The following is a 16,646-nucleotide window of genomic DNA, read 5'->3' on the forward strand; positions in this document are numbered from 1 at the left end:
AGTGGTTTGTAAAGAAAGTTGCATAATTATGCAAGAAATGTTGCTCTCTGGTGGCATTTCAGTATGGAATCATTCAGGGGTTTATATTTATATCATTTTATTATTCTGGTTTTATTCTGGTTGCGGGATAACAAAGTTGTCACTTTAAAATATATTCGGTTTCCCCTTGGATCTGGGAGATGCCAGCTCGTATTGTCTGCCCTCTGACGAAGACAATTTAAGCATGAAACCTGTGGCTGGGAAATGTGTGAAGAGTGGAAAGACAGCCTAAATTCCCAGTGGAAGAGTGGCATGGAAATTCCCCAAGAAATTCAAGATCGCTCCCATCCGTCCATGTCTGTTTTCACGAAGCTGAGAAATCCTGAACGACACTCTCTCTCGGTTGTGGCAGCAAGCTGATGGCCAGAGGAAATGGGGGCTTACTTGCCATGAGAATCCAGGGATTCCTGGATTGGTTCTCTTCTGGAGAGCTCTCTGAGGGGGAGAAGTGTGAATGTTAAAATGGCAGGCAGGCGGGAACTTCTGCCAAGTGCTGACATCGTCCCTGCTTGACTCTTGAACACCTGAAGAAACATTTGTTGAAGGAGAAATTATTGGTAGTCTCTCTCAAAACACACCCAACAGCAAGCTAATTGCTTTTGCAGATGGCCAGGGAGATGTTCTTCCCACTCAGTGCCCGGCTTACGGCTGCACTTGTGGTCCTCAGGCTGAGCCAGCAGCAGGATGTCAGCTGGGGCTGCCAGGACCTAAAATTAGGCCAGTGGCAACTCTCTAATCTTAGCTGCAGGTTCAGCTTCTTCGTTTAATTCCCTCTGCCCTCAGCATGAACTTGGGCTCTGGGAAATGAGCACTGTGTAATGATTTGGGGGTAGGGGGAGTAGAAAATCATTAAGCTGCCCCTTCTAGAAATAGGCTCCACTCCGTTCCTGCAGGGAGCCTTCCAAATGTTACCCTTGGAAAGTGAAGACTGATTTTGGAACCTAGCCATTGTGAACCACAGACACTGATCCCCAAAAGTACCTTTTTATCTGGGGCCGTGAATGCCACGCGATTTAAGAGTCTGGTCCTTAAGCCCCAGGCCTTGATCGTCAGGACATCAAAGGCTGTCTCTCTGTGGGTTGCTCCCATTCTGCTTTTCCAATCCCAGGCTTGAGTCTTTCCCATTTCTTCCTGGACTAAATCCCCCTTCTCCTTTAAAACAGGTTTCAGCATCTTAGGAAAAAGAAAAATCCTGAAACTTAAAAGCTTACAATTGTTTCACAAGTAGTTTTGCAAAAACAACTTGCCAGAGTCCTTCTTATGGTCGTCCGCCCCTTACTTGTGGGGATGGAAGAGGCCGTGGCATTGGCCTCCAGCCACATCACACCACCTGGTATCTGTACGCTGGTGGTTCCTCAGCCCTCAGCGAGCCTTATTCATATTGCCCCATCAAAATCTGAGTGATTTTTTGTTTTTTTCCAATAAAAGAACCTCAGCCTTTCTTTTAATATTATGTCTTTAATATATTTGAAGATCCTTTGGTATCACTTTCCAAAGGTCACTTTTCTAGGCTGAATTCCTTTGACCCCCTCCCATATAGATTCTATTTCTCTCACTCTTTAATCATTTTGTTTCATTATTCTATTCTGAACCTATCTCAATTATTTTGTTTATCTCTGAGACTATGGACCCAATGTAGACTCAGGTTTCTAACATAGTGGGAGAATTATGTTCCAGCGCATTCATGGAAGACCTACTGAGGGTCTATTAGGTGTGGTATTGAGGGATACAAAAGTGAATTAGCCATAGACACTGTCCTCAAAGAGCTTACCATCCTTAGGAAATGAGACAATTATATAAACAGCCACAGATCAAATGTAAAGTACTCTGGGTGTTCGGAGGAGGTGAGATTAACTCTGGTTGTGGGGATCCAGGATGGCTCTGTGAGTGGGTCTTGAAAGATCATGGGGCCTGGATGGTTGGGACGGAAGGACATCCAGAGAGAGGAATGTCACCCTCCTTGCAATACGATCTAACGTCGTTCTGAAGGTGTCTTCTTCAGACACCTTCAGACACCTTCTAGAATAGACTCATATTCTATCCTAGTTTTTACTCCTTATCATTGTATGCCTTCTTGCAACAATTTAAACATTCTTTAACACGTACTAGTGAAATTTAGTTTAGCTCTTTTTATGCTGACGATACAAATCTGTTCTGTTTGTTGCTTTTATTGTCTAGTCTATTCAAACTTTAACCAGAATACTTTGTCATTCTAGAGGCCAGGTTTCAGGGCTTGGGGATGATGGGGACAAAGGAAGGGAGATTCTGAGCCAGGTCTCTCAACTCCATTCTGCTTCTAGGAGTTTCTAACCTAACTCAGACCACTCTCTCTACCTTTTAAATCCTCCATTAATCAGTACTTAAGAAGCCATACATTAAGAAGCAAGTTAGGAAGTGTCCTCCATCACACACTTCTTCACCTGCTATGCACAAAGCTGTCCTCAACTGATTTTAACACATTAGACGAGATTTGGGGTTGAGACTTGGCTTATGGTGTTGCACAGAGTTGTGTTGCCAGGAGAAGTCTGGGTAAACCAAGTCCCTCAACCCCACTAAGCCGTTAAATTGGTTCAATTTGTTAGCATTTTGGGCTGAAAGAGTCTCCAAGTAAAGACAAACCATTCAGGAAAGAGTTAGAGACCCATTGAGTGGGAAAGGATCTTAGAGACTCACTATTCCAAATCTTCATTGTCAGATGAGTCCCTGACACCAGGAAAGAATAATGGTAGCTGCCATTTATTGGGCATCTCTGTGCTTTACAGAAATTCCCATTCAATCTGTATCCTAACTGGTGAGGCTGGAGTTATTATCCTCATGTTACATATTAGAAAGTTGGGACTGAGGGAGGCTAAGTAAATTGCTCAAAGTCATGCGGCTAGTAAGTGGAAGGGCCAAGATTTGACTTCAAGCCAGACTCCCAAGCCACTCTCTTCCCAGTCTTCATTGCTGCTTGTTAAATATCACATGGGAATTTGGTAGCAAAACTAAGATTAGAAGCAAGATCTTGACTCCCAGCCCTCTGACCTTTCCACCATCTCATGCTCTGTCTATGTTTATCTTAAAGCCTGCCCAGGAAAGATTCCACGTGTCTCCAGGTAACATGTTTAATATCTCACAATTAAAAGGGCTCAAATTTATGTTTAATAGAGACTCATGCCCCTGACCTCTTCCTCAGTCCTCAACGTCATCTTGTCTTAGTTCCTGTTCTTTTTCTGTTTGTTTTTGTTTTTGTTTTTTTTGTGAGGAAGATTAGCCCTAAGCTAACATCTGTTGCCAATCCTCCCCTTTATGCTGAGGAAGACTGGCCCTGGGCTAACATCCATGCCCATCTTCCTCCACTTTATAGGGGACGTCGCCACAGCATGGCCTGACAAGGGTGCGTCGGTGCGCACCCAGGATCTGAACCCGTGAACCCTGGGCTGCTGCAGCGGAGCACGCGAACGACCTCTATGTCACCGGGCAAGCCCTTCTTTTTCTGTTTTTTGGGATTTTTTTTGGTAATACACAATCACCGTTGAGTTTTAAGATTTCTTAATCAATAGTGGTTATTTTTTCGTTTCACTATAACTCATTCAATTGTATAAGAAAAATATCAAGAATCCAATGGAAAATTGGGCAAAGGCATAAAATAGCAATTTATGTAAAGGAAAAAAAAGAACATATTAACACATAGAATAAATAGACAGCCTTACTAGTGATGAAATAGATACAAATAACTGTTAAAGTAGTTATTTTTCCCCTCGGCCTAATGACTCCCAGTGCTGGTGAGGTTGTGGTGAAGTGATTCTCTGCTGATGGTGGTGTAAGCTGGGGCAACATTTGCAAAGCATTGTGGCGAGCACATCAGGAGAAATGGTCACATCATAGAAATGGTCACATCATAGAAATGGTCACAACCTCCAATCCTATACTTTCATTCCTGGAATTATCCAAAGAAACAATTGAGCAGGGAAAAAAAAAACCTAGATGCATAAAAATGTTCATTGCAGTGTTGTCTGTAATTTAAAAAAATTGTACAATAAAAATAAAAGAAACAATCTAAATATTCAACACTAAAGAACTGGGTGGACAAATGTTGGTATACTGACTGAGCATACAGTACTATGTAACCGTTTACAGTGATAATTCACAGGAGTGGGTGGTGATATGGAGATGTTTATGCTATGACAGGAGCTAAAGGAAGTAGGATACAAAATTGCATATTCTAGTGTACCTGTGAAAGTGTACTATGCATATCAACAAAGCTGAAAGCTCATGTACAAATATAGAAATGCTCTTCTAGTTTAGGGGGACTGTGGATAATTTCTTTCCTTTTTCAAAGTGTTCTGTAATGTTGATGTTACATTGTGTTTACTGTTTAAAAGATGAGGTAAGACAAATGGTACAGGGAGCCCAAGCTCTGGATTGACAGTTAAAGGACCTGAGTTTTCTTCTTTTTTCCCAGCATAACATGCCTTATTGGCCTTCATAAACCTCAATTTCTCAATCTACACAATGGGTTAACACTAGTTTCCTTTACCCCAGATTGATAGAATATTTACTTTATAAAGCTTTTAACTTACTGAATGCAAGACTGTTCATATAAATGTGGTCCTGGGAGAATGAGCGGCGGGAGGGAGAGGAAAAGATAAATAGGCACTAATTAATTTTAAAAGGAAAGATCATCCACTTTAATCGGAAATGCACATGTGCTGTGCCCCTAGTCAGAGTTTTAAGAGCACTCCGTGTTAGTTAGCAACTTCAATTTAAAGCACTGTGTGATCCTGTGGGCTTTGAAGATATGAAGCTTATCCACACACACACACACACGCACACACACACACGCACACACGCACTCAGATTACCGCGGAGTCACGAGGCGGCGTGCGCTCTGGATGATTAAGTGCACTAAGCAGCTCGGGCTGGTGGACGGATGATGTGTAAGAACAGCACAAAGACCACGTGACAAGGGAAAGTACAAGACATTTTGAAATGATGCTTTAGTTTCCAAGCTTTCTTTTCCACGTGGACTTTCTCTTTTAGCCATTATGGGCGAGTAAAGAGATTTGATTATCTCGTTTCCTGTGAAAGGTTATTTAGCTCCTCAATCCTATTAAGTCACTTTCTGCACTCCAGTGCACCGAGCCCTCACCAGGTGATCAGCCCAGGAAGAGTGAATGGAGACACCAGGATCAGATTGCTAAAGGAAGCAAAGTCACAGCTAAGTTTGAAAGGGGTGACAGCCAGCAGCCAGGAGCTTAGGAACTCAATTAGACTGAAAGACAACTATCTCATTATCTCGTTCCGAAATGATCTAAATACATAAGAATCCAAAAGTTTTAAATAAACTTGTCCTACTGACTGTCTAGATGACTGAATTTCCCTTCTCAAAAATTTTTTAAACGCCCTCTTGCGTATTTATTTATTCTAAGCGCAAAGCAGCTGCGATAATTATGCTGTCAGACTCAGGAAGCTAATGACAGTCAGGCGGATGGAAGGGTTTGCGTTTGTGAGGTTGCTGGGGAGAGCCACTCCGCTGCTTTTCCCTTCTTTCTTTTGTTCCCCCTTGTTTTCCTCTTCTGTTTCTTTGAGTTGGGAAGGAGAATTGAGCAGTCCACTGCCAAGTTGGAATCCCTTTGATGAACTCCCTTTGGTTGCTGTCCTGGCACCGTCCTGCCAGATAATGTTTCTCTTTCTCTCTCTTCTCTCCTTTCTTCTTCTTCCTCCTCTTTTTCTCTTCTCCAACTTCCCCCTTCTTCCTCTTCCTCTCTCTCCCTCAATCCCTCTCTTCCCCTCTCTCTCTCCCTTTTATTCCCTCTTTCCCTCTTCCCTCTCTCCCCCTCTTTCCCTCTCTCTCTCTCTCCCCTCTTTCCCTCTCTCTCTCTCTCCCCCTCTTTCCCTCTCTCTCTCTCTCTCCCCTCTTTCCCTCTCTCTCTCTCTCCCCTCTTTCCCTCTCTCTCTCTCTCTCCCCTCTTTCCCTCTCTCTCTCTCTCCCCTCTTTCCCTCTTCCCTCTCTCCCCCTCTTTCCCTCTCTCTCTCTCTCCCCCTCTTTCCCTCTCTCTCTCTCCCCCTCTTTCCCTCTCTCTCTCTCTCCCCCTCTTTCCCTCTCTCTCTCTCTCCCCTCTTTCCCTCTCTCTCTCTCTCCCCCTCTTTCCCTCTCTCTCTCTCTCCCCCTCTTTCCCTCTTCCCTCTCTCCCCCTCTTTCCCTCTCTCTCTCTCTCCCCCTCTTTCCCTCTTCCCTCTCTCCTTGCTTTTGAGGAGCTGCTGCTTTTCAGGGGCAAGGAAGACTGAGGGAAATCTTCATGCCACTGTCCCCAAGGCAAGAGGACACTTCTCCCCAAGGGAAGTTCCTATGATGGTTTGGACTTGAGTTGATTTGAGAGTAATCTGTAAAGTTTACATGCTGTTTATTTTAACTCTTTGACTGTTTATGCTATGACATGAGCTAAAAGAAAGTAGAATACGAAATTACAAATTATAATGTTCCTGTGGAAATGTATTATGCATATCAACAAAACCTGATGTCTCCTCTTTCCAGCCCAGCAAATACATAACTCCAAACCAAGAGTCAGGGCCACTGATGACCCACGGCATGGGAGGCAGAAGTCTAGGCCCAGCGAGGCAGAGCCAGCATTGCAGGTTTATTTCTTCCCTCTGGGTGTGAGCAGCTTCCAGCAAACAACATTGTTAAGGCATTTTACGCTTTCAGTGCGCCAAAACTAGAAGCTTTTCTTTTTGTTAAATTGTGAGATATTTAGAGCAACCCAGGTTTGTGCAGACTGTGGGCCTTGGAGAAGCAACACCTGAGTGGAAGGATGCCCTGGGCGGGTTGTGTGGACATGCTTTGGGGACAGTGTGGCTGCTGCCTCTTGCTGTTTTTCTCAGATGGTATCTATGCTGATGCTTGTAACAGTGGCTAACTAGTCATTAAAAATACATTGTGTATCAGGAACAACCCAAGATGCTTTGCATGTATTATCTTCTTTAAACTTAGAGCAATCTGCCTGGAAGTTTTATTATCCCCATTTTGCAGATGTTAACTTTTGGAGGACTTGGCCCATAACTTTAGCATAGTAAGCACCCAGGAACAACACACATTTAGCAAACACAGGCATTTATAAAAATGCAAACTACCAGCCTTCCAAACTAACCAAATACACAAATCAGAGGACAAAGGTAGTGTGTATAAATATATATATATAAATATATACTTCAATTTTTTTTTTTTAATTTTCAAAAGTTGCCCCTTAGAGTCTGTTTACATAGACTGTGTAATGTATCTCATGTAACAGGACTTGAAACTTTCCAAAACATCTCTGGGCCAGCGTGACAGTCACTGCCTGTCATCACTGGGACTAATGTCCAGACTCCTTGGCTTGATATTAACTCCCCTGGTTCCAACCCATTTTCCTAACTTTATCTCTGGTCTGTCTTGCTCTAACCAGGCATGATTATTTGCAGTTCTCTCCAACACTTTCCTTCCTCCAGGCCTTTGCTCATACTGATCCCCCAGCGAGGAATATCCTCCCTGATGTCCTTGACTGTTGAGAGCATGGTCATCCTTCATGGCTCAAAGGGTGCTGGTCCATGTTTTTTCCTGCTCCTCAGTAGACCTTGGAAAGGGGCTGTCACCATTCTGTGTTTGCACATCACTTTTGGCCCTTGTTTGTAGTGTATGTGTCTCTCCCAGTTCTATTCCTGTTTTTACCACCTTCCACACCTAGCACTATGCTTTACCCAGTGTTCATTTGATAGACATGCATGGAATTGAGTTGAATAGGAGGCACTTAACAACTATTAGTGCATTCAGTAAAGTGAGTTATCCAGGAGTCAGCGTAAATAATTGGTGGATAATTCTGGCTCATGTTTTGATGTCTCTTCGGGTGAAAAATATTACAACAGAAGTAAAAAATACAACATGAAAGATCCCAGGAAATAAAATATCGATGCTTTTCTCTTTTCCTCCCTATAGAGGAGTCTTTGTTTACCGTCTCAGGAGTGAGGCTAAAGCCAGAAATGTGTGACCTTTTGGCCTCCTACCGGAAAGGTCGTCACCCAGGCCGGCTTAGGAAAGGCTGGTGAAAAGAAAGGCGACGTCACCAAGATCCTTCCAGGTACGTGGTCCCAACAGTGAGGCTCCTTATGGACGGAATTGAAAATCGATCGCTGCCAGATGGAGACGACATTGTTCACGGAGTCGGAGCACCTCTGCTCTTTGTCTGGCTCTTCATTCCTACCCTGGGGACTGCTGGCCCGGCCTCTTCAGGCTGAGAAAGGAGGATGGCAGTGTGCATCATGTGTCTCTCCCACTCCCAGAGAAGCGGTCGGACTAAGACAGAACTACAGGTCATCGTAAGGCCTTCAGCTGACACATGGAGTAAAGGACCACTGTGGCACATTGTATTCCCTTCGCTACACAGCTCTCTGTCGGCTGATAGGACAAAGCCAGAGGTCAGGGTGACCAACTGTCCCCATTTGCTTGAATCTGAGGGGTGTCCTGGGTTGTGGGACGTTCAGTGCTAAAACTCACACCGTCCCAGGTAAACCAGGATGGTTGGTCACCGTATGGTGCAAATCACCACCTGGCCGGCCCCCACCTGGCTCAGAGTCTGGCCCGCCCAGGAGGTGGTTTTAGAGGATCCAGTCACGGCTCTCCAGGCTTCTTAGGCCACACTTTCTGCACAGGAGTCACAGGGAGTCCTCTCATTCAGGGGGAGTTCTGGCAACACAAGGGCCTGATGGGGAGGCCAGAGCCATCCACAAACATCACAGACACAGCTGCTTGCAGGAGTCTCCTCAGTCAGCCCAGGGCATCCCAGCCTTCCAAAGTAATCTTGGGGAGGAAGGGGTGCTGTGGAGGGTTTTCCCAAAGGCACCATACCCTGAAGGGAGTTCTGCTGGTAAGCACAGGAAGCCAGGTGGGACAGCCCTGAAAGCCACCGTAGTACAGACACTGCTGGGTGTTACAAGAGCACTTCCCACGCTGGGCCTTCCATGGTGGGTGGAGAGGACAGTAATCTAGATAGAGGAATCGAGGGGGACCCATGCCCAGAGCCAGCCAGCCAGCCCTTTAGGTAAGCTACAAGCATTGGACTATGATTTGGCCACCATAGCTTGGCTGTGCTTCCTAACAGAACTTCTGGGGCCTAGATGGTATCCACTGGCATACTCCTTACACCGCCACTTGCCTCGCCACGTCATTCACGTGGCGGGATTCAGCTCTTCGCCACTTTCTCTTGGATCTCTCTTTGGCTGCTGATATTTAAAGGCCCATACACATCTAAGGATGTCTGCCTTCTGGATTTTCTAAGATCGTTGTGCTTAGAAATATGGAAAGATCAGGGAAGTTTAAAATTACAGCTGTTTCCTCAGAGCATTTTTTGAAATACCTAAGTTTTTGTTTTGACAATATACAATTGAAATTACAATAGGCAATACAATAATATGGTACTTCCCAAGCAAAATATTTTCTAGAGCAGAGATTTTACTGTGTAATTATGCCATTTTAAACCCACTAGTTATGAAAATAGGATGTACTTTAGCTACATTCTATAAAGTGAAGGATTTGCCCTTCGTAAAATTATCAAAGACATTGAATGGTAATGGTCTCAGATCCTTGTGCTCCATTAGCATTACTATTATTTCTTTTGTTGTTGTTATTTTGTTTTACTAAGCAGCCAGAAGGTAGAAAGATAATCTTGCCTCTCTGATCTACAGTGACTTTCCACAAAGAATTGTTACCTGTAGATATAAATTGGCCACAATAGAAAATCAATTAAATGCTGTGAGTCAGAGTTGATGCCTGTGCCAGCAATGGAAGAAGGGAGGAGGCAGACTTAGCCACTATAGGAGTAATCTCGTGATGTCCCCAGGCCCTTGGTGCTAATGTAAGGAGATAAAACCCATAGGAGATGAACCACAATAGGGAAAAAAGCTAGAGCAATTAAACTGTTTAGTAAACGGCTTGGGATCAGCCAAATCGGGGAGCTCTGGAGTTGAAGAGACCCACAGACACTTGGGGCCTGTAAGTCTTTTCCACTAAATTGAATTTATGTTAAAATATTCACTTTTCAGGAGATTCAAAATGTAAATTGGGATATTAGGACTTGTAACTGTCAGCAATGCCTGAAAATTAAGACTCTTAAAAGATCCTCAAAATGTCAGTTTCAGGTATGGAAAAAATGTGTACTAATGCCTGCAATAGAGAAACAGAAGGGAAATAAAGGGATTGGGTACACACCACGTGCCAGGCCGTTTACACGTACTATTTCAAGGCTTGGCATGTTTTGAACAGTGGGGTGTGGTGAGGTACAACTGTGGTTTGTACACCCAGAGATAGATTTTGGTTATTTTTAAAACTTTCTTAGTTTTTATTACCAGGGGTAAGAAACTACTTCTGTTATAATTTATTATCACCATTTCTATCAATATATATAATTCTATTGATAACTTTGCAATAGCGTTTGACAGGTTTTCTTACTAAATCTGTACGATGTTATTCATTATTTTGATTTTGTTTATTCTTCATTTACTTCCAGGGCTACATTACTGCTATTTCAGTTTTAATATGCTTGAGTTTACTAAGAAGCTTCAAATCTAACTCCACACTGGACCAGGGGTTTTATACCATCACCTGTGACCTGAAATCTTTTAAATATGAGATCCAAGGCAATGGTCATAATACTTGAAGAAAAAGCAATAGAAGGTTATTGCTATTGTCATTTGCCTAAAATTTAAAGGTGATTGGCTCAAAAATTAGACATAGACTGAAATAGTCTGAGAAGAGAACTTCTGAATAACTTCATCCATTTTGTGATTTGATAGAGAGACTTCTGGGCTGGAAGGACCACAGGATGGATGGAGACTGACAACTGAAAGAATTGGGAGCCAGAGCTGGTGCTTAGAGAGGCCTGTCCCTCCTGTGTTCACTCACAATTTCTCCCAACAAAAGGACTTCTGTGGCAAGGAGAGGATTAGTCTAAAGTTTAGAAAAAGTCTCCAGGAAAGATGGTTTCTTGGGTAAAGTTGTCGACAGAAAGACTTGCTTAAGACTCTTTGTTATGATTTCCTAGGGGGCGCTTCCTCCTTCCCTAACTGGATTATAAACACATTACCACCCCACCCCAGCCAGATTTGAGGAGTTTGGATTGAGCTGCTGGTTAGAATTAAATTTCGAGCTATCTCCTCTTTCTACTGAATCCTAATTGTCTGTGATGATAGCAGAAGTGATGAGGAATCCAAGCTCTGATTTGATGGTAGAGATACTGAATAAATAGATAGGAGCAAAGAATTACAAAGACGTAATTCAAGCCCTGTTGCACCATCAGACACACGTGCATGTGTGCACTCACATAACCATCAAATAAAATGAGAGATCTGTCTCGGCTAGCTTATGTATCACTTTCTACAATGACTCATTCTGAAAGAAGCCAGGGAAATTCAAATTACTTTGTCTAGGGATCGTCCACTCAGAAAATGTAGCAGCCTAGAAACCAGAGACCTCTATATATCCTTTAGAAAAACAAAGAGGAACTAATTAAGAGAGAATTAAACAGTAGTACCTATCCACCCAAAGTCTGAGATGGAAGAAGGAAAAATGCATACAAACAGTCCAAAGAAATCTACCTTAGTGAGTATTTGATGTTAGAAAGGCATTTGACAAAGCCTGTCCAGATATACCTGAAAGATGAAACCATGTGGGCTGGTTGATGGGGCAGATGTCTGTGCTCAAAGAATGGTGGTCATGCAGCCTAGAGACAGGCCGATAGTGGTGTGGTACAAGGTTTGGTCTTCAGTCCCATTCTGGTCAAATATTTTTATTAATCACGTGAACAAAATCAGAGAAGGTGCATGATTTATTTATACAACTCGTTGAAGTAAGTACTGTTATCATTAATTTATTATTTCCATTTTACAAAAGAGGAAACTGAGGCTCAGAGAAGTTAAATAACTCCTCCATGGTAGTACACCAGAGTTAAGGTACAAATCTCAGATCTGGCTGTCTCCAATATCTGTGATCTTTCTAGTAATCACATACCTATCAAATCTGCAGAATACTCAACTCTTGAAGAGGCAGCTGCTATTTAGCATTAGACTATGATTCAAAAGACTGAGACCTTGCTAAAAACTAATGTGTACCACTACACATCTATTAGAATGGCCAAATTCTGGAACACTGACAACTCGAAATGCTGATGAGGATGTGGAGCAATAGGAACTCTCACTGATTGTTGGTGGGAATGCAAAATGGTAGAGCCACTTTGGAAGAGTTTGGTGGTTTCTTACAAAACTAAACATGCTCTTACCATAGATCCAGCAACCGTGCTCCTGGACATTTACCCAAAGGAGCTGAAAACTTATGTCCACACAAAAACCTGCACACAGATGTTTATAGCAGCTTTATTCATAATTGCCAAAACTGGGTAACAACCAAGATGTCCTTCAGTAGGTGAATGGATAAATAAACTGTACTACATCTAGACAATGAAGTATTATTCAATGCTAAAAAGAAATGAGCTTTTCAAGTCATGAAAAGACATGGAGGAAACTTAAATGCTTATTACTACGTGAAAGAAGTCAATCTGAAAAGGCTACAGATTGTATGATTCCAACTATATAACATTCTGGAAGAGGCAAAACTATAGAGACAGTAAAAAGATCGGTGGTGGCTGGGGGTTAGGAGGGAGGGAGTGATGAATAGACAGAGCACAGAGGGTTTTTAGGGCAGTGAAACTATGCATGATATGATAATGGTGGATACATGTCATTATAAATTTGTCCAAACCCATACAATGTATAACACTAGGAATGAATCCTAATGTAAACTACTGACTTTAGATGATAATGATGTGTCAATGTAGATTCATCAGTTGTAACAAATGTACTGCTCTGGTGGGAGATGTTGATAATAGGGAAGGCTGCACGTGTGTCGGGGCAGGGGGTATATGGGAAATTTCTGTAACTTCTGCTGAATATTGCTATGAACCTAAAGTTGCTCTAAAAAATAAAGTGTATTAAAAATACATAAAAAAGCTAAAGAGCAATAAGCCAATACAACATTTATTCCTATCAAATTTCATCTGATCTAATTTCTTACACTTTAGGCTTAAAATGTCAACAAGTTAATTAAGGCTGTGACTTAGTGGAAATCGGCACTTTTTAAGTACAGTATGAATTAATAGTTTGTCTGACTGCCCACAAAAAATAGTGGTAATACTTTTAGGTGATATACGTGAAGGAATAAGATAGAGTCCCAGAGAAGGGAAATGGTTTACTCTCTACTGATCAGATCACATCTAAATTATTGTCAAGTTTAACTCTACCCATCACACTTTGAAAGAAACATCATGTTGAAGTATTTATTGTGCATCTGTTAGTTTACAGAGCTAATCCTGTTTCCTCCTCTTAACAAGACCAAGAGGTAGGTGTAGTTGTTCCCCTCTTTGCAGAGAAGAACAGAGTCAAGTTTAAGTAGCTAGAATTTGATGCTTAGACTCTCTGTCTTCAAAATCTGTACTGTCCTCACCCTCAACCCCAACTCTGTTGCATGCTCTAAGGAGGGCTGCTAGGAGAATAGGGGGCCTGGAGACCAAGGCACAGGAGGAAGAGCCCAAAATAGAAAACCCAGGGGGCAGAGGAACGCCCTCCAGAGGACTGAGGGTTTTACGGAGCCAAGGGGCTGGCCCTCCTGGGGGGCTGCAGAGCCAGGACAAGTACATTGAAAGCTCAGAGGTGCTACTTTTTTTTTTTTTTTTTTGTGAGGAAGATCAGCCCTGAGCTAACATCCATGCTAATCCTCCTCTTTTTGCTGAGGAAGACCGGCTCTGAGCTAACATCTATTGCCAATCCTCCTCCTTTTTTTCCCCAAAGCCCCAGTAGATAGTTGTATGTTATAGTTGCACATCTCAGAGTTGCTACTTTTGATGCCTCAGGAAGAGTTCTCGGACACTTTCACCTGTCCACCAATGGAATGAGCTCCCACAGCAGTAGAGGACTTCCTCTGCACTTGGGAGGTATGGAAAGCTGTAGGAGGGAGTCCACATTGGAGATTAGAACAGCTGACCTCTAAGGGCCCGTCTCAATCCAAGATTGTCTAATAAAGACTTTTGAACAGCTGTGGAGAGGCTATACTTGGAATTACAGTAAGATCCTATTATTGCAAGAACAAGTAGACTTTTCTTTTTAAAGAATATTTTTTTTTAAGTAGAAATTGACAAAATTACCCTCTTTAATTATAACGGAAGATAAGTCATGCTTGGGCTTCCTTCTTTTTCTCTTTTAATTAATGGATTTGCCTATTCAAAAGCTTAATAAAAATTATATATAAAACACCAAAACATCATTACAATCTTCCTTCCTTGATTTTGTACAAGGAGCATTCCTGGTGTTTGTGCAGAGTTTTTGTTGATTCTCTTGTATAGACATACACCTGACTTTTAAAAACATAATTTATTTTTGTTCCATTTGATATATTAGTTATTTTAGTGATGCTTATTTTTTCCATCACCAGTGCTACTCACCTAATGTTTTTGACTCCCAGGCTCCATAATTGGGTGGCACTTCCTGGCCCTCTGGTGGGAGGAAGGGCAGCGTGATAAGCTGGCCAATGAGTGAAAGTGATATGTGTCACTTCTGAGCCGAGCATTCCTTTGATTGCCAGTGCGGGACCCTCCAGATCTCTCTTTATTTTTCCCTCTGTTACAACTACCAGCAACATTCAAGATGGTCCCAGAATGAGAAAACATAGAACAGAATCCCCAGATGACATATGATGAATGTATAGTGGGAAAGAGAAATAAAACATTATTTTAAGCCACTAATATTTTGGAGTTATTTATTGCTGCAGTGTAACCAAGTGTATCCTGACTAGTACTGGGTCACAGAAAACACAGACCTGCCATGTCCAACATGGTAATTACCAGCTACCTGTGACGATTTATATTTAAACTTAAATTTAATTAAGTTAAAATTTCAGTTCATCAATCACACTAACCACATTTTAAGGACTCAATAGCCACATGTGGCTAGTGGCTACCGTGATGCACAATGCAGATACAGAACATTTCCATCATTGCAGAAAGTGTTGTTCAACAGGGCTGAAAGAGAGAGGTAGCATTTTTATGAGAGTTGGTAATGATATCTTCTAACATTTCTTGTTATTTTAAGTGCACATCTAATACCACCTTGGAGTTATTCTCAAAAGGTTTGGCCTTTTTAAAAAGAAATCTCTGGGAGCATCCAGTGGAGGTTACCTTCTGGAAGAAAATAAATCACCCTGACCAGTTACATTTCTGAGAACCAAGTGCTCAGAAGGTCTATTCCTGAAAGTTACATTGACGCAGAGGATTGACACCTTTTTGTTCCTCTTGACACTTCTCATAAATGAATTCCCAGAGTAGATTTTTTCAGTCCATCCTCTATGAGCCTATCCACATTTTCTACTTCTCATTCCTCTCTGTCCTTAAGTAGCTTAATGGGCACCTGGTGTAAGATCTGAGGTGGTCTCTCTTAATGAATTCATTTAAATTTATTAACATCCTTGTAAACATTGTTTCTATTATAAGAAAATCTTGTGGGAGCCCAAAACTGAACCAAGATATGAAATAATCCTTCCCAACTATTCATTAATTCATTCAACAAACATCTAAACACTAGAAATACAAAAATTAAAGTTTCCCCACAGGCCGGCCCCGTGGCTTAGCAGTTAAGTGCGCGCGCTCCGCTGCTGGCCCCCCTGGTTTGGATCCTGGGCGCGCACCGATGCACCACTTCTCCGGCCGTGCTGAGGCCGCGTCCCACATACAGCAACTAGAAGGATGTGCAACTACGACATACAACTATCTACTGGGGCTTTGGGGGAAAATAAATAAATTAAAAAAAAAAAAAAAATTTTTCCCCAAGGATCTTATAGTGTAAAGGAGAGTTAGATGGAAATAAATACAAGATCCAGTGACGACATATCCGTCTGCCCTATCATAGAAGAGATGACAGTTAATCTTTGTCTTGAAGTGAGAGTTTGGGGGCCGACCCAGTGGCGCAAGCGGTTAAGTGCCTGCGCTCCGCTGCAGTGGCCCGGGGTTTGCCGGTTTGGAGCCCAGGTGTGCACGACGCACTGCTTGTCAGGCCATGCTGTGGTGGCGTCCCATATAAAGTAGAGGAAGATGGGCACAGATGTTAGCCCAGGGCCGGTCTTCTTCAGCAAAAAAGAGGAGGATTGGCATTGGATGTTAGCTCAGGGCTGGTCCTCCTCACAAAAAAAAAAAGTGAGAGTTTGATAGACAGGAAATCAAGGGGGTGAAAAGAAGATAGCCTTGTGAGAGGGAAAGACAGAAGGGACAGGATGTTTTTTGCTGTGAGGAATTGAAAACCCCAATTCAATGGCTTAATCCATGAGGATATTATTTCATATAAGAAGTCCAGATGGGGCCGGCCCCATGGCTTAGCTGTTAAGTGCAGGCGCTCCCCTACTGGCGACCCAGGTTCGGATCCCGGGTGTGCACCCATGCACTGCCTCTCCAGCCATGCTGAGGCCACGTCCCACATACAGCAACTAGAAGGATGTGCAGCTATGACATACAACTATCTAGTGGCACTTTGGGGGGGAAAAAAAAAAGGAGGAGGGTTGGCAA

At 42.6% G+C, this 16,646-nt stretch overlaps 1 protein-coding gene across 1 annotated transcript in view; it reads left to right on the plus strand.

Annotated features, from left to right (window-relative positions):
* The window catches only part of CDK15 (cyclin dependent kinase 15), a 90,888-nt gene extending 78,202 nt beyond the window's left edge, over nucleotides 1-12,686 (plus strand). Inside the window, exons 13-14 of the mRNA XM_087435623.1 lie at nucleotides 7,991-8,132; nucleotides 10,557-12,686. Of these exons, the coding sequence (XP_087291749.1) occupies nucleotides 7,991-8,100 (110 nt within the window). The 3' untranslated portion in view covers nucleotides 8,101-8,132; nucleotides 10,557-12,686. The remainder of the gene's footprint in view (nucleotides 1-7,990; nucleotides 8,133-10,556) is intronic.
* Nucleotides 12,687-16,646: the final 3,960 nt, after the last annotated feature.

This window comes from Ceratotherium simum, chromosome 9 (assembly GCF_057802395.1).
Source record: "Ceratotherium simum simum isolate JZ-2026a chromosome 9, ASM5780239v1, whole genome shotgun sequence".
Taxonomy (NCBI): domain Eukaryota; kingdom Metazoa; phylum Chordata; class Mammalia; order Perissodactyla; family Rhinocerotidae; genus Ceratotherium; species Ceratotherium simum.